At 43.6% G+C, this 24,283-nt stretch overlaps 2 protein-coding genes across 5 annotated transcripts in view; one reads left to right on the forward strand and one right to left on the reverse strand.

Annotated features, from left to right (window-relative positions):
* The window catches only part of LRBA (LPS responsive beige-like anchor protein), a 390,603-nt gene that overhangs the window by 211,547 nt on the left and 154,773 nt on the right, over positions 1-24,283 (forward strand). The gene's annotated exons all lie outside the window — the stretch shown is intronic.
* MAB21L2 (mab-21 like 2) lies at positions 3,021-4,100 on the reverse strand (the record flags this gene model as incomplete). The annotated part of the gene is made up of 1 exon (XM_082759060.1): positions 3,021-4,100. One exon carries the CDS (start codon positions 4,098-4,100, stop codon positions 3,021-3,023), a length of 1,080 nt encoding a protein of 359 aa, XP_082615186.1.

The following is a 24,283-nucleotide window of genomic DNA, read 5'->3' on the forward strand; positions in this document are numbered from 1 at the left end:
ATCACAGGCCTGTGTGAATACTGGAAAGTTCAACGAGGCTGTTAGCCCAAATGCTTTGTTTTACTTTCCTATTTTTATATAATGCCAGTATAACATCATGCCTAACTTCCTACGCTCTTAAGTTTTCAGTGCTTCTGTATCGTATTATTATATAACCAATTTTACGGGGCCTGTTACTATTTATTGTGCCTAAGCACAAAACATAATTGCCCTCTTAAAATACGTTTCTGAACTGACTTGTTAATTTCCACGAACTTTATTTGCTCTGAGTTACTTGATTACCAGTGTTTGTTTAGAATGAGCAACATTTCAGTAAAACTCCAGTGCAAAGGCAGGATATTCTGAGCTCAGCTTAATGAGGTTGCACTTGAATGTTTTCTACCGTATTGCGGCAGCATTTCAAAAGTACGACACGTTACCGATAAATATTCTCGTATCACATTTTAAGCACAGGGATGTCTCTTGATTTTTAAAATACCTGCTTATTATTAAACATGGCAATAATTTCTTTATGAAGTGAAAATAACTCACTGGAAGACATAGTGGTTTTCTGCTTGTCTGCAGACGATACCTTGTGTGTTAAGCACCAGTTCAGTTCTTTGTTCCTATTGAGCAAATTGCTCTTGTCTGTATTAAAAATGGCCTCAGTGGGTCTGAAGGCTGGGATTATCAAATCCTATAAAGGAATAAATCTGTTTTTATCAAGGAATAAATCTGTTTTGAAAAAGAACACTGAAATTCTTTGAACTAGAATTTAGTATGAATGATTAGTTAGAAGTGTGATTTTATGTGGTATCATAAATGAAATTTAACTTTTTTTTTGGTCCTGAAACGTTTTTGAAATGATTTCAAGTATGAAATAGCTCTTAAAATTTTGATATGCTTACTCTTTGCATAGTATTTCTTAGAACACGGAATGGTTGGAAGCATATAAATATAAAATATAAGGAGAGGTTACTGTATTTCATTCTGCGTCTAAAATCCTCTGCTACATATTGTATTAGCATGAGAAAAGCCTTACATGTCTGCGTTATTCTGCGTTTCTGTTTTCCATGTTTAGCACGTAGGGCGTTCAAGTCTAGTTAGGAATTCCTACCATTTCTGGTACCTGGTTATAGGGCCATTGCCATGCAAGACATTCAGCTTGCTTGCTTTTTGCCTGGTCTCAAATACTCGGGAGTGGTTGTTTTCCTAAGTGCGAGCAGGCGTTCAGGTTTGGTGGGGCTGTGACTTTAATTCTGTACTTGAGAGGTTGCATTTGGGTTCCTACTAAAAGGAGGAGGCGGCTGTGTGAAGTACAGGCTACGTCTCTTGTATTCTAGTTGTGATGCTGCTGCGAGTCTAAAAAAAAATATATCTTGGTATCTCTTTTCGAGGGGGTGGAAGATGGGAAGTTAAAAACCACATCTGGGTATTTTTCATGTAAGAAAGCGTTAAGAACACCCCGCAGCTTTTTTTCTCTGCACGAACACCTCCCGCCCCCCGAAATCGCCGTACCTGGCTGTTGGTGACAAGAGCTGCTCCCGGCTATGCCCCTACAAACCAAAACCAAAAGCCCCGCCGCCGCTGCAGCTCGGAAGGCCCGTTTAACGAACGAGGCTTCACCCGGTGATAAATCGGAGCTCCTTGTATATTTGTCCAAACTCCCGCAAGGCAAACACTGTGACAAGCTCCCGAAGGACAGGGCAGCGCTGCCGATAGCATCGGTGCCGCCGGGATCAGGAAGAAACGGAACGAGTCGGCTGCAGCAAGAAGTTAGATTTTAACGCCCCCCCGCTCCCCCCCCCACCCCGCCAGGACACGAAAACTTCCTTGAAATGCCCCGAGCCGATTTAGAAATCTTTTTTTTTTTTTTTTTTTTTTTTGGGTTCCGTTGTTAGCACCGATCAGAGTCCCCCCCCCGCCAAAATCGCAGCCCCGTCCCCAAAATCGCTCTGGGGCAAGGCGCTCTGCCTGGCTGCGGCGCGCCGCGACCGCCGGCTGCGCAAATCCGCGGGGAAATGGGAAATAAAAATAGAAGAAAAAAAAAAAAAAACAACGAACCGAACACAACAAGAAACCAACCAACGACTGCTTGTTTAAAAAAAGGATCGACCCTTCGCTCTAAAGCGCGTTAATTATTCAGGGTGGATCTATACCTCGAGTCAAAGGCGAACAGACAGCTCGGGGCAGCCAAGGCAGCTAGCCGTGATATTTTTTTTTTTTTTTTCCGAACAAAATGCAAGAGCTCGAAACTTAGTAAATACTGTTAACGATAAAAAATAATAAAATAAGCTAGGAGGAAAGTAAGCGAGCCCTCAGTTTCAGGTGTGGGGCCGGCTGTGGTGCAGCCCTCCGGGGCTCCACAGAAAATGGAGGCAGCGCTGAGGGCGCCGGGGCCGTGCCAAGCCGGGGGCTGCCCGGCGCCTCCAGACCGGCTCTTGCCGATTTCATTCTAATTTTTTATATTATTTTAAACGAACCTCCCGAGGTTCAGACAGAATCTACTTGCCTGAATTTAAGAACCAGTGACGAAAAGTCCAAGTAAAGTTAAAGTAATATTTTTATTACTATTTGCAACAAGTCAGTCGCGGGGCACATAATCTGACCTTGGCACCGAAATACATTTAACATCAGTAAAACTTTTTTAAAGGGCGATTTGTACATATAGTTAAATAATTTTTCACTTGGTGACAACATTCAGGCAAAAGAAGAGAGAATAAGAAAAGGACTATACATTTGTTCGAAAAGGTACCTGTGGGGGTTCGTTCGTTTGGCCGCGGCAAAAGTCCGATCGCTTCTGCCAGTGCCTCGGGAGAAACGCGGCTGGGCTCGGCTCGGCTCGGCTCTTCCCGGCTTGGGGCAGGGGCTGGGCGCCCCGGCCGCAAGTTTTTAAGCGCCGAGCTGCAGGTGGGTGGGGGCGAAGCCCCCCCCGTCCTTCGCCGCCTCTTCCCGAGCCGTGGCTGGCGTGGCGGGGCGAGGAGGCTGCGGGCGCCGCGGTCGTTTGCGGAGGGCGAGCTCGGCGCGGGCGGGTGCGAGCCCTATAGTTTGTCGAGGCTTTTGGGATTGGTGAGGATTTCCCTGGCTAGCCTCCAGGTCTGTTTGGCGGCGCTTTCCAGGGCCGAGTGGGGCTTGCCCTGAAAGAGGTCTAGGTTGGGCAGGAAGTAGTGGGGGCAGCGCCGGCACTGCAGGCAGGAGATGAGCTGCAGGAGGATGCCGTTGAGCCGGTCGCCCAGGCACGCCTCGTCCCAGTCGGTCTCCCGCGGGTGCTTCTCGCACTCGTACAGCAGCAGCGTCTTCATGTGGTAGTTGTTGAGCGGCTGCCCCGGCAGCTCCAGGTGCCGGTCGCGCAGCGTCTTGAGCACCGAGAGGCACTTGTTCCGGCAGCCGCCCATCAGCAGGCGGTTCTCGGCCTCGCCGAACTGCAGCACCCAGGCGTCGCTCTCGGCCGAGCTCTGCTTGCCCGTCAGCGAGTAGCACTCCTTGGAGAGCAGGTTGAAGCCCTCCGCCTTCACCTCCGCCACCCGGTTGGGGCCGGGCCAGGGGATGTGCGGCATGGGCCACTGCGCCGCGCTGCGCGGCCAGATGCCGGTGCACTTGAAGGCGGGCGTGATCTGCACCACGTAGCGCTCCCGGATGCGCAGCTTCACCTCGCTCGTGTCCGCGATCATCTTCACCACGTCCCGGTAGCTGCACTTGTCCACGGCCTGGGCCACCAGCGTCTGGAAGCGGGAGCGGATCTTGCGGGCCGACAGGTAGCCCGAGGCGGTGATGAACTCCACCCAGAGGGACATGCTGCGCTTGCGGCCGTCGCTCAGCTTGAGCACGGCGCAGCCCGGCAGGGAGCCGTCGTCCACGAAGTTGAAGACGCCCATCTGGTTGAGGTAGAGCACCACCTCGAACTCGGTGGGCGAGATTACCTCCAGCCCCTCGTAGCGGGCGTCGATCTCGCTCAGGGAGCTGATGAAGCGCGGCTCCTGCACCTCCACCTCCTTCAGCACGTCCGACACCACCTTGCACACCTCCCGGATGGTCTTGGCGATGGCCGCCTTGCGGGCCTGGCAGCGCTCCGTGTAGTATTTGTTGAGCTGGTACACCAGCTTGGCCTGCGCGGCGATCATGTTGGGGCACAGGTCCGGGCTGTACACCGGGCTCTCGCAGTACGTTGAGGGATCCAATGCTTTAGCGGAGGCTGCAGCTTCGCCGAGGGCACCGGCCGGCTCGCAGCCCCCCACCCCCTCCGGGAAGACGGCGGCAGCGGCGCGCCGCCGAGCGCCCTTAAACGCTCAGGGAGGAGGAGGCGGAGGAGGAGGAAGAGGAGGAGGAGGAGGGTGGCAGCGCTCGGCAGGACGAGGCGCGGAGCGGCGAGCCCCAGCGCTGCCCCGGCGGGGAGGAGGGCGAGCCTCGGGCCGTCGGGACGGGGCGAGCCGGGCGGCGGCGGGGCCGGGGCCGGGGCCGGGGCCGGGAGCGGGGCCGCGGGCAGCCCCCGCCGGCTGCCGGAGCGCCAAGTTGCGGGGGGCGCTGGGGGCACGCTGCCTCCGCGCTCGGCCGCCCACCCCCCCGCGCCGCTGCGCCCCCGCTTCAGCAGTTCATGAAAAAAGCCCGGCCCGGCCAAACTTCCCCGGGAGGCGCAGGAGGTCCCCGCAGAAGAGCCGAGCCGGTCGGCGGCGAAGTTTCGAGGGAGGAGGAGGAGGAGGAGAAGAATGCGAGCAATGCCCCGAGCGGCGGAGCGAGCCCTCTCCGGCTGCCTCCCTCGCTCCCGCTCTCAGTCCGTGGCACGGCCAGCGACGTGCATGAGTTTGGCCGCCGCTCTCAGCCTGTCAGGGGGTGTTGGTGACTTCCCTTTTCCTGCCGGAGGCGTTGTCTGAGCCCGGCTCTGCGGCTCCCGCTAGCTCTAGGCGCAGACTTGCGCGCTCGGTCTGCGCTCTCCCATTCCTGGCCCGCAGCGCTACGGAGCCCCTTTGGATTTATTAGGGTTGCTTTTTCTCTCGCTTTGCACAGACTTGTGTGTTTTATCCTGAGCGGGAGGGAGGGCGTAGCCGCCGTGCCCGGGGGCGCTTCTCCTCCCCCTCCCCACCCCTGGAAGTGCGCGCCGAGGCTCTCACTTTCTGCGCCTCTCCTCCTCCTCCTCCTCCTCCCTCTCCTCCTCCTCTCTCTCCTCCTCCTGCTGCTGCTCCGCGTGGCGGCGGGGCTCTGTGCCGCCGCGCGCCTTCGGTACTTTATGAATGGGGCCGGGGCGGCCGGGGGGCGGGGCCCCGCCTCCTACAATCGCGGCCGAGCTGTCAGCGCCGCGGCCAATCGCGGCGCCGGGCGGGGACGCGGCGGGCGCGGGGGCGCGCACGGGCACACGCGGGACCCGCTCCCGGGGCCGGTGCCCGGAGCCCACGCGTGGCTCGCCGCCGGGGCAGGGAAAAGCTACGGTGCCGGCCGCTCCCCAGGAGGAGACCCAGCGCCCGTGTGCAGGGAAGGGAAGGAAGGGGGAGCGGTGCTTCTCCCGCCGGTGTAACGCACAGCTGCTGCCGCTCACGCCGGGCTGCAGCGGTGGAAGTGAGAGCGGCGCTGGCCCCGAGTCGCGCACCTTGTTTTACTGCCCTTGGCCGGGGCCGCGCTCGCCTTCGTTTCGATAAACCCGGCGCCGAAAAGTTCCGCGCGTCCTCCCGAAGCGGAGAAGCGAGTTGTTTGTAAAGGACACGCTGGTTTTTGGTGCGAGTTCGCATTAACAAGGCTACGGAGCCGGAGAGCCGCGGCTCCGTTATGTCCGCTCCGAAACGGGGCGGGCGAGCTCCGGCGTGGCCCTGGGACAGCAGCGACCCACCGGGCGGTCCCCTTGCCCCCCCCGAGGTTCCCCTGTCCTTCCGAAGTCCCCCTGCTCCCCGAGGTCCCGGTGCCGGCCCCGCCGCTCCCGGGCAGCCGATGCGCTCCTCCCGGCCCGGCCGTCGCCTGGCCCCGCGTCCTTGCGCTCCTTCCCCTCTCGCCGCGGCCGGCTGAGTTTAATAAAGCCACCAGCGCCGGCTGCTTGCCGCGTGCGTTTAAATTAGAAACACGGCTCGGCCCGGCCGACTGCGCGCTGGGAGAAGTAAGTAGGGGCGAGGCGGCGGCGGCGGCGGTGCCTCCTCCCCGCGGAGCCGCCCGGTCTCTGCTTTGCAGCCCCCGGTCCCCGGTGTCCCCGGCGGGAGAGGGAGCAGTCCCCGGGGGCGGCCAGGTGCCCTCTTTCTCTCCCTTTCTCCGGATGCCGAGCTCGGCCCGGCTGTCCCGCGGTCCCACGGCAGCCCCGGGGCTGGAGGAGGCTCCCGGGAGCGGGGCAGGGCGGTCCCCTTTTAGGGTCCCCTTGTAGGGTCCCCTTTTGGGGCCGAGCAGAAAGAGCGCGGACCGCTCTCCCCGCCAGTAAAGTGACTGATGGCAGAGCGTCGCCGGCGTCCGGATTTAAAACAATTCATTACCAATTTTCCCGTCTGAGGTTGAAGCTCTAGTAAATAATAAATCAGCTAAACAAAAGCCGACTTTAATTTATTGCCCCGGCGCTAATTAGAAACATCATTTGAGCAATAAACTTAAACACTTGCAGCGACTAACGCAGGGGAAAGCCTTCTCTCCGGCGTCGGGGCGCTTGCGGCCGCGCTGCGTTAAGCCCGGCTCTGTCTGCGGCGGAATTTGCTCTCGCCGGGCTGCATAATCGGAGGGGGACCGGCACCCGAGGAGGCTGTAATTGAAGAGCCCTTGTCACCTCCGCTTCTATGCAGGGAGCCCACGGGCGGCTCGCTGCCCGGGCAGCAGCAGGAGATACTGTATGCCATTAAAAGCACCGCCCGGGCGTGTGTGCGCGCTGCCGAGAGGGAAACTCTCGAGGCTAAAAGCCACTTGAAGCCTTCAGCCCGATTGATCTGTATTCTCTCGTTATAATCCGTCTCATCATACTTGAGTTAATGAGGCAGGGGCGGGGGTGATCTGATGGTCCTTGACAAATTCATTAGGGAGGCTGCGGGACATTTTATTTGACTGTTAAACATCGTGTTTGTTTGGTTTAAGCGGTGCCAACATCAGCATGCCGCTGCCTGGAGCAATAGTGTTTTGTTAGCGAGGGCTTCTGTAAAAAAAGCTCCCGGGAAGGGGGCTGGTGTGCAGGGCGCGTTTGCTCTCTCCTCGGCTCCTCCTGCCCGCTCCCTCCCTCTCGGCGCCGTGGGGAGCTCGCTCCGGTGTAAACCCACACGTGGAAACGGGGCGCGCAGCTCGCTTCGCTCCCCGCTGCGGAGAGTGGCAGCGAACGGCTGCTAGGAAATGTGCGGAGACATTTTTTTTTCTTCCTCCCTCCCCGAGAGAGAATGCTCTGCCTCCGTATTAACCCTTAAACAAACAAACAAAACCACAAAACCAAAAGAAAACTGGAAAACAAATCGGAGTTTTAGCAAGAAGCACCCACGCTTTTTATTGTGTAATCTAGTAGCATACTTACCGTTGCTTGACTAGCCAGCTTGTCAGTGGCATACTTTATACATTTCAGAGCCTTTTTATTCTAAAAGGTGTATTTTTTAAGTTTCTGTAACAGGTTACAGATGCAACTTTTAATATTTAAGTCAAATCAAAGCCTAATGAAATTGACTTGAGACTATTAAGAGGTTTCTGCCAAATCTACCCTTTTTCTCTCCACTCTCCCCTCGCTGAATGGAGACAGAAAAGCAAATGCAGGAACAGGTGCTCTCAAAAGGGATAATAAGTATTTTTATGAGTTGCATATGAAATATGTATGTGTACACATACACTTTGTTTGTGGCAGCTTTGTAGACGAGACCCAGCTAGCGCTCCATTATTTCCTAGTAGCTGGTTTCCTTTCTGTCCTTTCATTTAAGGGAAACAGGTTTGTGGAAAACAGAATAATTAATCTGCTCGTGGAACCTAACATTGTCAGATTTTTTTCCTGGGGATCAGTATTCAAGCATTCTCAGCTTTGAGCGCTTTGTAGAACTCTGCTTCCATTTATAGAAGAACAGTATGGGAAAAGAGCTAGTGCCCTTTGCCTGTCATTTTCATACATTCCTGCACTGCTGATGGAGCTTGAACTGCTGCAGGGAATGTATGGATTTGAGAAGAAATGATTCAGTAATGCATGTTGTGTTTCTCCACAGCGAAACCAGGTTAATGGTTACAGTAAATGCTGCTGTGGGTTTGACAGTTAAAATTCTGTTTACATTCAGTAGTATGCAGTGTGTACCTTTTCGTTAAAGTCATGCCTTGGCTTTACCATCTGCCGATGTGTTCTAAGGACTGTGTTTATGAAGTTAGCTGATAGCACACGTTGAGGGAGGAAAGATGTTTTCACTTCTGCAGATGTCATTAATGCATCTCATCAGTTAAGAGTATTACATAAATCTACAGTTTTTATTTTTGATTTTTTTGCAACGAAGATTGAATGGTATGATAATTAAATCATTTATTCATGTTTCTAAGTTTCCCCTCGCTTTCTTTCTGGACTGGGAAGGGGGAGGGTTTCAACTGCTCCTTTAAGTAGCTTATTTTTCCTTTCCTATTCTGCCTTAAAACGTGGATGTGTTCATATTCTGTTAAACCATGAGCCACCTGAAGTCTTTCACTATTGCTTTTAACCTTGCATTAATGGTAGTTTCTCTTTTCTCAGGATGAATAGTTGTGACATTTAGCTGTACGATTGTTAAACACTGTTTCATAAGTTTGCCTTCAGTGAGCTGGCAATCAGGAGGGCACCAGAAAATAACAGTTCTAATGCTTTTATAGCATTTTCTTCTTAAAAAACTTCTCCTGGGCCTGTTGATTTGTTTGGATACAGTTGCGGTGGGTGCATGCTATTTCGTCCCGCAGAATTAACCATGTTCAGTGTGTTGGCTGGTCATTACTTACTGTAATTGATTAATTGCAGGAATAATATCCATTTTAAAAAGTATGAAAGCATGTAACACGCTGGGATTTTGCCAACTTGATTTCCAGTTGAAAGCAATAACACGTGTTTGCTTGGGAAAATTTGAGGTGGGCTACGACGGTAATCTCTTGTACTGTTCTTAAAAATGCTCTCAGGCTAAGCGAGCGCTTCCTTTAAAAATATGAAAATCATGTGGATATTCTAAACAAAGTCAAAGTTCTGGAAATTAAGAAATAAATAGTTCAGAGGTGTTTGGCCGTGACTTTTTGCTTTATCAGTAGGTGCCTGATGTTTGTTATCTGTGCATATGCAGTAAGTAATCATGCCAACAAACAATAACCTACATGCCTTAATTGTGAATTATTTTAAAGATTAAAAACCTCATGCAGCTAGCTGAAATGAAGGATGTTTATGAATAGTTAGAATTCTCTAACGCTAGTCTTAAAAATTTTCAGTTTCTAGCTCCAGAAGTGAAAGCCTCTTATTTATACGCTTACACTTTTAAAAGTACTTCCCCAAGTACCACGTACAGCAGTGTGAAATACTCGGCTCCTCACCAGCTACCCTAAAAGTTACAACTTTTTAGGGAGCTTCGATGAGTGCAATTTATAAAGGGAAAGGGGGGTGTAGAAGGAGGGGGCAGAGGGGGCTCCATCTTCTCAATAGCACTGCTGATCAGCATGGAATACATCGAGTCTCTCTCTCTTTTTTTTGTTTTGTTTTGTTTTTGCCCCCTTCACTCCGCCCCACCCCCCCACATATTTTAAAATGATTTGGGTTTGACTTTGGATATGGTAGAAAAGACACGTGAGTTTCACTTAAATGTAATTTATTTATTTATTTTTGTGCTTCCTGTTTGAGCAGTTTTATAATTGTTTCCTTATTCAAATATTTTACAGTTTTAATGCAAAGTCAGAACTGTCTACTTTTCTGCTCATTGTACTTTATGGTATTAAACTTGTATCCTTTTGAAGTAGTATGTTGGCATAAAAGTAGTATATTACTAGTTATAAAATCATTGCAGGGGGTTTGTTGCTACTTCTAATGAGAGAATCAAATCATAGCCATTCCTATTTTATATCTTGCTGTGCGTATCTTATTTCAGAATAACTTCCCCATGATAATATGCTGCTTTCTTTTTAGTTTTCTAATGAATTAGATAAAACCTGCGTGCAAAACAGTTCAATGCACCATCTCCTGGAGCTGGGAAGGGGAGACTGTATTGGTTCAAATAATGTATAGAAGCCATCTGCATAGTTTAATTGAAATAATATTTGGTGATCTAAGGGATGGAAATTGTTCCTTTTCTTTAACCATCTGAAATAAAACTAGGATGTAAAACAGCTGTCTTGGCCTATGGAAATCAAGGTTCTGCCAGTCTGTTTCTTTTCTTCATTTTCTCCTTCTATCTTCCTTTATTATCTTTGGATCCCAAGGAGTCTTTCTTATTTTCTAACTGGTTTTGTCTGCAACAAGGGGCTGGGTTGGTGGGTTTAAATAGACTTTGGATAGAGTGAAAAATCTTTGATCTATGGCTATGACTGCTTCCAAATGATTTGCTTGCTGGGACTGGACACTGTCCATGCCCTTTCACTTCACTATCAGATAGGCACACAAAAAGGACTTGACATGCTACCAGATGCATAGTTAATCATTGCATTAGGTCTGTAAAGGGGTCCATCCAGACTCAATTAGGTCTACCATTTTTAACTAGTGTTTGCTCTGTAGTTTGTTTGGAATGCAATATTAATTCTAGCCGCTGTTCTGCTTATTTAGCAGCGCTTTTACAGACTGCTACACTTTTATTTTCAAGAGGTTTTCTCTGCGTTTCTTCTACTTGTATTTTGAATAACTGACTCTTAGGATATAACAGATATTATTGCAGTAAAATAAGTTATCTGAAGCTTTCATGAAAAAAAGAAGTTTTTGCCTTTTTGTAATTCAGCTGTTTTCCTTTCTCAGTACTGATTTCTAAACATGCAGTTGAAATATGCTAAATGCAGCGACCGACGCGTATTGAGGCAGTGGTCAGAAAAATAGCTTACAAGAGTGTCTCAGGGTTTGCAACAGAATCTTAAACTCCGAAACCTGGACAGCAGCAGTTCTCCTATCATTTATTTACGTAAGAGCTCATTCCTATATCTGGCACTGCATGCTTTTCTGTGAGAAGGATATTCAGGGTGCGGGAGTTTGGAAGGTTCAACTGTAGGGTAAAAAGCATCAGGTAAATTACTGCTCTGAATCTTGCTTGGGGTTTCCAGGAGTAGTTTGTATATTTACACTGAAAGGCGTTAACTGTGTGCGCTGCATAAAGAGCATTGAAAATTCCGAGAATTCACAGGATTTCAAAAAATGTAAGTTTAGTTCATAGAGTTAGCCTGTCCTTTCACGGTATGATGAAGCTCCAGTGATCAAATTATATGCATTGTTTTGATCATACCTGCTGTCTATATTTCCCACTAATGCTTGTATTGAGGATGGTAGGCCTACAGAAGGAGAGGCATAAAACCATTGTTGGTAGAAACCTGATTTAAAAGAAACGAACACTAATCAGAATATTCAAAAATATTTTTTGTTTGTTTTGAAAAAAATATATATTTTTTTAAATTAAAAAAAAAATATTATGGAGCAAGGCATTCAGATGTTAACTTTTTTAATCAGTATATAGTTACTATAGCTATTGCATTCACCTTCAGGAAATAGTTCAGCCTTTACTTTATATCTGAGATTTCATGCTTTAGTTCTTTGCTCCATGGTTGTCAATATTCTTTAAGGAGGGAAGATGCATTAAAATGTGTCATTTATCATTTGGTTGTGGTCACAGTGATACTCGGATGCTGCTAATGGACTTCCAAGGTACAGGATGTACAAGCGAGTACTGCTCAGAAGTGCCAGTTAGGGCTCTCCAGGGATTTTTAAATTATTTATGCCTACCTGCTGCTCTCAAAGACAGGTGTGCATGTGTGTGCACGTGTATAATGCATTAATGGTTAGTATTCGTGCATATAAATATGCAACAGAGAGTAAGACTAACGCAAGAACCCTTGGGAGGTACAGGCAGGTAGCTTTCCCTCATCGTCTGTCTTGGAAGTCCATTTTAAGCAGCTTTTGAGTGCCAGCGGACCTACGGAGGGCAAGTGCCAGTGGGTACGGGGCAGGTTTCCAGAGCGTGAACTTGAAAGAAAGTGGGACTTGAAATGCCTGGTCATTTGTGAATTTATGTTTTATCTCCCTTCACTTGAAAATTTATGAGGAGAGTGACTTCGGGTGCTTGCGTTGTGTGTTCCAGGGCTTGCCCCCACTGATAACACCCTTGTTGGCGTGAAAGTGCAATGCAAATTATGACAGTTACAACCTTCTGTTTTGTTTAACCTGTCAGTGGATTTCCTGGCTCAGTGCTGAGGGCAATGGTGTGTTCAGCTAGTTCCATATTCACCTAAACTTAAAAGGTCAGGTTTCTACAGGCAAGCCTAGTCAAAGCCTAATTGATGAGGAGGGCAGGGGGACAGAATTTACTGTTCTGTTGGCTAGTTTCATATCGTTAGGTTGTCCTGAAAGCATCAGGCAGTCACAGCCCCTTTCATGTAAGTGCTGACCCTAGACAGGAGCTGACAATCAAAGGAGGCAGCCACAGGAACCAGTGCAAGTAGGCTATTGATTTTTCAGTTAGGTCTAAGTAGTTTGTAGTATGGGTAATGGGTGACAGAGGCAGGTATGTCATTATCAATGAGCTCCAGAACAGTAGCGACAGCCCCCGCTCATATTTCCTTCAGCACTGACAGTATGCATCCAGCAGTGGTCAATAAATCGCCCAACCTTTTCCTGACAAGTGACTTGGAGGTGGGGGTGGGAGTCAAAGAGCTAAACTTCTGTACTTGAACTTGACGGGGATGCGGAGAGACGATGCCAGCATCTGCGTCCACGGCTGCTTAGGCGAGGAGCTGAGGAGATCGTGGAGAACAAAGCCATGGCGAAGGCCTGGCCAGGAAGCTTGGCTCGCTTTGAGAAAGTAAAAGTTTTCCTCCAGATCGAGTAGAATAGCCTAAAACGTCAGCTTTCTGCCTAAACGGGGTCTGCTGCAGTAGTTAATTTAGGTTACCATGGCAGGGCTTTGTTTTTACTTTAGCGTTGCTCTGCATTTAATCAAGGTTATACTGCCGCGGCAGCGCAACAGTCGTGGTCTGCCGTTCAAAATCCGCTTTTAATTCCTAGTTTCCTCTTCTTAAATTTCATATGTGGAGACTATTTAAAGATGCTGAGGCTTTCTTATAAATCCAAAGCGCTGTCAATACAGTTTCTGTTCTGACTGCTGATGCTGTTTTCGGTCGGCGGTGGAGTACCGATACTTTAGGAAGCGGAAAAAAGTTTTTATTACTGGGACTTTAATAGCCATGGTTTCTGAATTTAGTAGAGCTAGGTCCAAATTTTAGGTGTACACTTCAATAAATTCAGAAAGATACTGAGAGACCTTAAACATAATAATAAGTGTTTGTTGTTGTTGTTTTAGTTTTTAAATATACTTGTATGGAAAATCAGTTAAGTGAATTAAAATATCTGATTCTCCTGAAGTTTTCTAGTGTTCTTGCTTTATGTGAGGGATGCAAGTTATCTGCATTTTTCCAGAAGTTGGAATTCAGTCAGGTTTTATGCTGTGCGCAGATGTTAACAAAATAGCATGTGCTTATAATTAAAAAAAAAATCTTTAAACAAATTGAAATAAAGCAGGAGAGTAAATGTTTTGAAAAACTTCCTTAAAATAACTCATTGCTATGGTATCTTGTTTAACAATGTTTGTAATGTTACACAGAGCGGGAATCTGAGACTGTGTATATCGAATAGCTGCAAAGTATCATACATGACTGAAACTTTTTCATCCGTCTGCAGCAGCTAGAGCCATTTTCTTCGTGGCTGCCTTTTTAACTGCAAGAGCAGTGTTGACACAGACCCGAGAAACAAGGCTGAAATTTATCAGAGGATTAAGAAATCCGTTAATAAATATTTGTATAAGCTACAAACCTGAGTACCTGTATATTAGAAGCAGTTATAAAATTAATTAGGTATAAAAATCTTTTTAGGTACTGTTACATTGCCTAGTGAACAAAGCCTTGGAAGACGGGCTGACTGTCTTCCAGAGGAAATATTTTTTGGTTAGCTGGATAGAGAGGTGTGCCGGGTTGTTTGAGGCCTTAGCTGTTCAGTGAGAGTGTTTCCTCTGTCAGTAGCAACCACGTCTCGCAGGGCCTTTTTTTATGTTAAACGAGGTAAAAAGTACGGCTGAGCAGTTCGAGTCTTATCTTTCCTTATAAACAAGTACAGCATCTTTCAGTGCATTTTCAGTGTTGCTGGCATGTTGTGTTATTGCAGAAACGTAAAAAGGAGCTGCAGAAAGGCGACAAATTAAATTTTCATGAAAGAAAACCCTAATCAGTAGTGACAGTGTAAGAGAAAGATGATTGCCACTTGGTCATTGTGGAGAGGCACTTAGGCTTGGTGTCAGTGCTTCTGTTAATGATGACTAATGTCTTTCTTGGAGAAAACGCATGCTCAAACATACTGCTGCGGTCCAGAGAAAGAACTGAGAGATAGGCACTATTAAGGAAAAAGGTTGTGAATCCTAAAGCAAAAGCCCAGGTCTTCAGCTGGAAAGGCTACAGTGTTTCTGCAATGCCAGAAAGTGCAGATATAAAACTGTTCTTGTTCCACTCTTTAAGCAAAAGTATAAAAAATAAATAAATAAATAAATATATATATATATATTTACACACACATGCTTACATGCATTATATGCTACCTGGTGTCTGCTGCTTTAATTAAAAAGGAAGGTATAGCTGACACTGACCGACATGTAAGCACTCTAGTCAGAAGTCACGTTTTATTCCTCTTCTGTTAATGAAGCCTGCTTTTGTTAAAGAACAAAACCCGCTGCAATATTTTCTTTGCTAAGCACCGTGCCTGTGTTCTGAATAAACCTTTCATAGTCAAATGCGAAATGACTCAAAAGACCTTTTCAAATCTTGAAGCTTTGGCTGTTAGGTATATTGGCAAAAAAGAGGTGGCATGTGTCATTTCTTCAGCTTCCCCCAAAGTGAGACCTTTCAGAAGGGCATTTGCAATGCTTGTCATATTTTTTCATATACATCTTATTGGCCTGACAAGTCTAGAGGACCATGAGAAAACAGATGTCATTGCATTCAGACAACACTAATTACTCTGGGATTTTTGCAGCCTCAGTGCCTGCATGTAACTGTCGATTATGACTGTTTATGTGGCCTATCATGGGTACACGCTGCACACTCAGATGGTGCCACCAGGCTTTGTGTTTCCTGTTACCGCACAATAAGATGGAAAAATCAGCAACAAGCACCATGCCTTAATGGTAAACGCCTTAGTGTGCTACTTGTATATATTTGAAATACATTTTGTTAAGATCTATATTCACATTTGTTATTAGATAAAGTCTTTTTCTATTTTAGATCACACTTCACAATAGAAATCAACAGTTATCTCCTCTTTAAACCGGAGCGATGGTATCTTCTTTGTTAAATTTTCTTAGCAAATCTGTCATTTCAGAATCTATTCTTCCTGTGCAGCAATAACTGCTGCATGATTTTTAACACAAAGTTCAAGTGGTGGTCACGTCGTGGCCTGACTTTGTATGTTATCTCGAATGTTGGTACGCGTTTCATAAGCAGAACAACCAACGTTAATCACAGATTGGAAAATAAAAGCTCCAATAATGTAACTTCACATGCTGATGAAGCAGAAATAGAAGCAGCTTTATCAAAGATGTATGATGAGATAAAACTGCAGTCTCTGCTGTACAGTTATAGTAATTATGACTAATGAACCGTCCAGTCTGGATGAAATGGCATGCCCACAGGGACTGTGTCCAATCAGTTGTGACTTATGCAAGCTGAACAAAACATTGATGATGTTCCAGATTCAATATTGTAACAGGAAGTGTGGTCTTTGTTTGCAATGTCAGGTTTGTCGAGGTCTTTTCAAGCAATTTAGGTATAAATAGTGTTAGTAAATAAAGTCTTAGGAGTTGGGGTTTGCTGAGGTTTTAAATGGGCTTACAGAATTACAATTTGCTGGGGTCAAATATACCTGAATTAAACAAACAAACAATGCATCAGTGGCATGTTCCTGATGCAATATAGTTCAAAGTGGGTCTGATCTTTCTAAACTATCATTAAAAATGTTACATTTTAATATGCTGAATATAACGAAAGCATAAGATCCAAAACTTATGATTGTGATCATGTATCTGTTTAGGCTTACTGGGGTAATTTATTTAAAAAATATTGTTTGAGATCGGACACTATTTTCATTTTTATTTTGAAGCATTCTACATTTTGAAACAGTCTATAATTTGTAAGTAAAAGCTGAAATTGTCTGAAAGACAATTTCTTATGGTGGGAAGGTTAATTCATACAGCTGACATAAAATGGATGTCCAGTAGGTTTTAACAATATATAGGCTAGCAGAGTAACAATTTTAGAACAGCTTTATAAAAACAATATGTGTAGTTGTAGAAAAAGAAAAAACAAATAACAACTCTGAAAAATAAACCCGATTATAATGGGAACTTCTGAAGTTAATTGCAAGATAACAAGACAGCACAAAGAAAAATGCCTTTTCTAAAAACAAATTTGTGATAATTTATTAAGGCTCGGTCTGGAAACAATTGTCTATGCGTCGGTTTACTTACATGCAACTGTTTGAAGAATTTAGTAGTAAAATGATCGACACATTGCAGATGTTAGTGATACATTACAGTCAGTTTAGCATTTTGCCTGAACCCCTCTATAAGCTGACAAAGAAAAATTATTTCAAAAAGACGTGGTGGTTAACTGCAAACAAACTGCAAGAGAAGTATGAAAAAAAAAAAAAACACAACACAAAAAAACACAAATATAAACCTTAAAATATGTTTAGAACAAAGGTAAAGCATCATTTGACAAAACACCTTTTAGACTGATGTGCTGTTTAAAAACTGTGTGTGTATGGTAGTCAGGAAGATTGAAGTTGTGTTGATTCTTAAAGTCCACCTGACGTGAGTACATTGCTATCAAAGAACCTGGCAATTAAAGTCTCGCTTACCTGACATCTGAGTTCATTACTGTTCTTTTGTATTGCTTAAAAGAAAGGCAAATAGTGATTTGACACACCTGTGATTTTCCTGAAACATTTTTTCTAAGTAATACATTTTCTTCCTGCCCCCCCCAGCACTGAAACTCAAAAGCTGACATTTTATTCAGTATGTTTGTTTTTCTTCTGAAATGGAGGAAATCACAGGCATATCTCCAGCGTTTGTCATCCTACATTCTGAACAAACCTCAGAGTACTTTTAGATGTGGATTCAAGTAGATTTTAGGTAAAGATGTCTTTTTTAATCTAGAGCCTTCAGTCGTTTGATTAGAGTCATTAACTAAGTCCATTTGAAAAAATAAATTGCTAGAAATATAAATTAGCTTACCATTTCTGTTATGTAAATGTCCAAAGAGGCCTTCTAAGAATCAGAATCCTTTGCTGTTGTCTCTTGCAATAAAGCATATTGCATTAAATCTGGTGAATGTTAACATATTTTATACAATTTGGAATATAATGTTAAGATGAAGAATGTTGATAAGTAAACTCTGAAAAATTACTACATTTTGGCTATATTAAATAATTAAAGGTACGATCTTTTGGAGACCGTGGCACTGTTGACTCTCTTCTACAATTTCATTTCAGAATCAATAGGATGCAATGTATTAGTCCATTATCTAATTTTACTGCATGGAAGGTTGCATTACTATCACATTTATTTAATGATTATATCAGTATTGTGCTGATTGAGTCAGGACTGAATTTGCTAGCTGCTGTACAAATGTACAAAATTTATTTTCTTTCTTCCAAAGAGTTATTATTTAACAGTAATGGATTTAAGTATGTAAATATTGTGTAAGTTCTATATAAAAATTTTGGAAAAAAAGTGTTTATCTGTATTACAATAAAGTATTTACTTTTGAGCTGTGTTTTTTAGGAGGCCTCAGTTCTCCCTTTTTCACATGAAGTCATTGATAATGCTCCTGTAAATTTGTGCCAATGCTGAGCAGCTTTTTGCTTTTTTTGAGATGTCTGTTGCTTTAACTTTGTTCCCTGCTACCGATCTGAACACATTGTTTGTGTCCAGCAAGCTGTATTTGTTCATTAAATATGATCTCGGGTTGTAGATACATTATTACATTAAAGATGTGTATCTACACATTCTTTAAATTTAAACCAAGGAGTGTTGGATCTCAAGCATTTAATTTTATCTACATGTTGCAGTGTGTATTTGTGTACATACATGAGATACCTTGTGCATTCTAATTATATTTGCTGTCTGTCTTGTTATGCAAGAGTCACTTAGTCTACTTTTACTCCTGTGAGCAACTTTCAAAGTCTTTGGAAAGATAACACTTTCATAGGGAGAGTGAATTGTGTTTCATATGTGATACTGAGGAGCTGGGGTTATATTCAGTATCATCTGCATAATAGGATAGCAAAATTCAAAGATTGTTTTACTGAAGACTAATTCTCTTATGTAAATTCAAAATCATGTAGATTGCTTACGTCTTGAAATTTCTTAGCTATTTTTGGTGTCTTCTTACCTACCACAAATTATGTTGACAATATGTGCAAGAATTTTAGGATTCATTATAAATTCTATTTCTGTACTGGTTTAAATAGATTTTACACTTGTCTTCTGCTCCTTAATCCCACTGTAAAATAGGTATTCTGTTGCTTAGGTATCTAATGCTGATCAATTCATGCAATGACCTGCACTCTGAGGAAAAAATGGTTTTCATGGAAAGTACTTTGAAAGAGTCTTTTCCTAAGTAAACCTCTTGACGGATTTCTATTCACTGCTAGCATATGAATACAAAACTGGAATATTGCTTCCACCTATTCTTCAGAATATTCTTCCTGCCTTTTCTTTTTCTCATTTGAATTAAATCAAGGCAAACGATGAATTACCTGCTCAGTGGCCCCCCTTCCCACATCTGTTACATACGAGGTAGGATGGAAACCTTCAATTTCCCCCAGTTGTACTAGGATTGGTTTCTGCTGTCCCATATTGAAATGTAAACCTGAAATGTGATTTCTCTTTGAGCTGCTGGGAATGTCTGCCTCAGTCTCTTAGTGGATAAAAAATGTACATAAACTTTTGACTAAGACACCTTTTGGTTAATGATTTCAGATGTTTTAGTTTTGTGATTTCTCCACGTCAGAATTCTAAAATTATAACTTTTGCTGATTTTCCCATAGGATTTTACATTAGAGTATGCAAGGTGACTGATACTTATGGATGTAGGAATAAATCGATTTTCATTAGGGAGACAAACTGAGGTAGAAAATTACTCTTCAGTGCAGGACACTTACTTAGCATTCATTGCAAGTGAGCATGACTTTTTCTGGCTTGTAATGACTAGCACAAAACGAAGTTGGTCAGAGCAGCATGTGCTGGCCTACCTTATCTATCCTAAATATATCCCTAATTAGCCTTATGCTTGGGATAGGTAGGAGAAGCCAGTGAAAGTGTGATTGGGTTGGCTTAGTTTAAGATTTTCCCCATGGCAAGGTAGTTTCAGTTGCTCACTTCAGGAAAACTTGCCTTATTTGCAAAGCTCTGGCAATGAGGGGGCACCTTTGAAGGATTAAAGATTTGCCTCCCATTACTCTTGGTCCAGATTCTAATCTTACCTGATCTATATCCACAATAACTCATTTAACTGAATTATATTACATTGTTGGAAAACAAATAGGAGTATAGCAGAGTCAGGAGGAAAGCACTTTCTTATTAAGTCAGTTATTGATATTTTGTCCTCTATACCTGGAATAAGGTAAAAAATCAAAGCTTAACAACAAACAAATACAAATAACAACACCAAAAGAACTCCTCTGTGAACTAATGGTATTAAAATCAAATTTCTCATAAACAATTTCATCTTGAATTGATATACAGGAATTTGACATAAAATTCCAACCATGAATTGATAAATACCAACTGAAGTGATAGTTCAGAAGTTCTTTACTATCTCTGGACTTTAGCACTTTTTTGTTACGTCATAGGTATTTTGTTTTCCATGGGTATCCACCAAGATATTTGCAGAAATTCTGTTGCTCATTGGAGTTTGGATTATAGATGTTTTTGTTGTTCTGCCTCCTGACTCTCCTTCATTGTTTTTAGGTATTATATTTTTTCTTTGATATTTTTATTTCTCTTTTATGTGAGACAAATCTTAAGATCCTGTGCTCTCTTGTTGCTTGTAGGTAAGTGTTATTTTGCTTTTTTTGCCACCCTAAACTAATCTAGTAAATATCACTTCCTCTGTGTAACGTTAATCTTTCAGAAGTTTGTTCTGTACTGGAGAAAATAAATAATTAGAGATAGGTAAGAGGTGAATGATGTGTAGGTGTAAATATTCTGTAGATTAAAACATGCTGCATGGCTACTCTAGGTCTCTTTTGAGGTAGTCATGAAAACTTAAATTGTGTGCCTCGTATATTTAAGGCCAGCGCGCCTATATGATTTTATTAATGTGCTATAAATCTTATATTCACGAGCGGTGTTTACTACTGTGCAGTATATTTAAAAGAAAATTTATGCCTCACTGCAGAAGGAAGGTAGGCTAGTGAAAAAATACAAGGGTGGATCTTAAACATTTATCCAAATCTGACAAGTATTTGCAAAGAATTTATTCCTGTAAATTTCTGCCGAGAGTAAATGATACGTACTCTAGCCTTGGTTTTAATAAAATCCTTTCAATATTTATTTATGCATGCACAGGTGAAATAAAGGCATGTCTTTTGTCACTGTCTGTATACAAGAACCTTGTGAGTGTTCTTTTTGGATCTTGGGATGAGCTTTTAATCCTGTTTTAAAGTGGGTCATTCTTCACTTGGGTGTTGTACCTTAAAGACCTTGCTGGCCCCTCTTCTGCAGGAATAGTAATTTTTCTCAGTAAGGCACATCTTGTCTGTCTTTGACCATATGCATCTTTCACTACATACCCTTTTCCTTCTGGACCCATCTGCATTCCTTAGTCAAAATGGGTGGGTTCTTACACTAACTCAAAGTGTAAATTAGGGTAAGTCACAGAAACTCAAGACAGCTCACTTCCTACTTGCAAGACTGGTTTTATCTTCTTTTGGTAAATTACTTGTGTTTCCCCCTTTACAGCACCTAGGAAAACTCTCTCTATGGTCCTTAGGGAATGGCAGGAAGTTATTGTAGATGTGATTCACACCAGTAGTGAAACTGCCTGCTTAAAAGTTACTCGCCTAGTGCTGTTGAAAGGACAGTGGTTATTTCACCAAGGAAACATTTTTTATTTGTATGGGGACACTGTAGATTGCACAGAAAAATATAGTTAATGTACCATGCATAACCTGCTATGGCCCTTAAACTTGCACTTCCACCTTGCAGCAGTTAAAATATTAGGCAGCAATACAAAACAGATATTCTGGATGCTTGTTAAAAGTTTTGTTAGACTCTTTGTGCTTCTACACTCTTTATAATTAATATCAAGTTCTAATGCTGTTTAAAAAGAAAGCATGTGTACTTTATTGGACAAGTTTTCATTTCAGTACGTAGAAACAAAAGGATTCATCATGTTGGAGAAGTGCACAGAATAATTAAAGAAAAAAATCTGGAATGTATGAATTTTTTACATCCTAAGATACTTCTCACCAGACTTACCCCTGCAGATATGTGGTTACATAAATACTTGCTTAATGTGCAGTGTTAGATTCTGTCTGTAATTGTAAGTGCGAATGTTTAGGCAATCTAAGTAGCCTCAGTAACAGGAGGTCGGTGGCATAGTCTTCTGTCCTTCCTTCAGTCTTCAGAAACTTCTTAAAGGAAGAATGGGTCTTTTGCCATGTCCTGTCAGTAAGGAAAGTTTCTATAACTAGGGATAGAGAAACACATAGGAGATTATACAATTTAGGGTTCCTGTTTTGTTCGTGTGGTATCGTGTACGGGGGTAGACAGTAAAATTCAACTTAACTACGTACTGCCTTGAGTAACTTGCCACAAGCTAGATTTGATTCATTTGAAAAGAATCATCCATGCCTTACAAATGATTAGTTTTCAGCTGGCAAAGCTCCCTGAAATAGTTTTCTGTATATGGTTACCTGGGTTTTGTGCTAGTGCAAGGTATGTTTGATACAGCAAATGTTTGACCAGGGATTGTGGTTCTTCAGCAGCCTGGATTTATGGTGGCTTAAGTAGCTGTGATAACGATGCTCACAGTCTGCTTTTGCACACCCTCTGAATTGTAGGAAGAGGTACAGGTTTTTAACCCTGAAAGATACTTTTTTCCTCCCAGGCATTATGTTGACAAGAGGTTTTGGGTATCACAAATGTTTTTTATACTGACTTGTGTTACAAACTACAGTGGGGGTCTTTGATGTTTCCATATAGTCTCCACTGTTTTTCTGCATGCCTGTTAGCCCTTCTGAGTATCCTTAGTTATTAAAAGATTCTTCTTCTCCTGACCCCTGTGACACAAGCTTTCGACCCCTGCTATGTTTTGGTCATACGTTCTGTCACCCTTTGGATACTCTGGAGAACATGGAGGAGAACTGAGGCATGCACTAATGTGCCCTCGTATCCTTGTTTACAGATTTATTATGCTCCTGGGAGAATAATGCCTTGATGTATACTATTATCTTGAGATCATCTTAACTCAATCCAGCCTAGGATAAAATAGATACGAAAGCATTTCTTTACAACATTTAAAATACAGTTATGTACATGTATAATACATAGAGGTGAAGAAATAAAATAAAAGGTCCTGCTTGCACAAAGATTAAATCTGGAAGGCTCTCTCTTGTGGTGAGAAAGTCTCTTGATGGACTTCAACTTTGAGATATGGGTATGCAAAAAGGGAGAATCATTGCTAGGTAGACACATGTCAGGAAGTCATCTATAGCAATTCAGCTGGATCCATAGAAAGAGACCTTTCGCATTCAAGACATGACTTCCAGTGACCTGGAGCAATCCGTGGCATTCAGTAAAGTGGTGGGAAGCACACTTGGCCCCCCAGCATTCCTAAATAGGTTCCACAGCTGGATTCAGTGGACACCGGAGTGAATTCTACCAAGCTGGATTGCTAGTGTAGTATGCATATGTATACAACACATGATTGATATAATATTTTCTGTTCAGTTTAATTGTGTAGCAGTTCAGTTTAATTGTGTAGCAGGTAGTTTCTTTGGTATAAATATACAAACTGAAAGCAAAGATGATCTCTTAATGTGGTATTTTAGTTCATTCTAGGCAAGAGGCAAATAGGTGATTGTCCTGCCGGCGGCGTGACACTGTGTCATATTTTGCAGGTCTTTGGCATGTCATATTTTGCAGGTCTTTGTCATGAAGCCTGATGAGTAAATGTGACTTGCAGATCAACTGTATGAGTTTCAATGGCAAAATAATTCACTATCACAAATCAGAGAGCATTGGTGCAGCTGTACTGTACCTACTTCAACCCATGGACTGCATTTAGTCTTAGGAAATGATGGCATTACAGGAATGAGAGCCCTGAGCATTTTCCCAGAGTATCCTCATTGTTTTCATATGCAGTTAATAAAGCACGGACTATGGGGTACATACATGTCCATTTGCATTGTGCCTTCACTGTCCATCACTCCGTACATTTTCTTCACGGTCATTTGAAATAAGTGTTCATTACTGTAGCTCAGAAGGAGTCAGTACCTGTATTTTGCCTGTTTTAAGTTTCCTGTAAAAGCAGATGGGGAGCTGACATTATTTTTGGAGAGAGAAATACTTAGCACTAAAGCTTTTGGTAGTTATTTCCACTGGGAAGCAAGGAGAAATTCTACAGGAATTGAGATGTGTATCCTGTATCCTATCCAACTGGAGGAACTGAAGAAGTCTTGCTATCTACTCCCCTGTCCAGAAACAGTTTTTTTCAGCCATCTGTCTCCTCTACCTGTACGTATTAAGGTGTGCTCCGTTGCCAAGCAGTGTAACAAGGCTAAAGTTTTTCCAGTTCTGAGAACAGCCACTACTGAGCAGCAGCACTTACTGACTTTATAATGACACTTGATTATATGGCAAAACTTTACCTATATGCCCTTTATATCTTTGTGTGGTCTCAAGAGGGTTAAAAACTTCTTTAAATATTAAATGTGCTTGGAAATGATAACTAACTTGGGAGAAACTCCAGTGTGTACAGACAGCAGCTGAATTAAGCACAATGTGTATTTTGACCCCGTAGGGTATGTTCCACTGATCTACTATGTAGTGCGCATCCATTTGGCTACAGGGGAAGGAAAAGAGACATCTGCTAGAGGGAGGGTACTGGACAAAGTAACAGCGTTATGTACTGGTTTAGTTTCTCCTAAGCCAATTTTTAT

Source organism: Aythya marila (assembly GCF_965140915.1).
Source record: "Aythya marila genome assembly, chromosome: 4".
NCBI lineage: Eukaryota > Metazoa > Chordata > Aves > Anseriformes > Anatidae > Aythya > Aythya marila.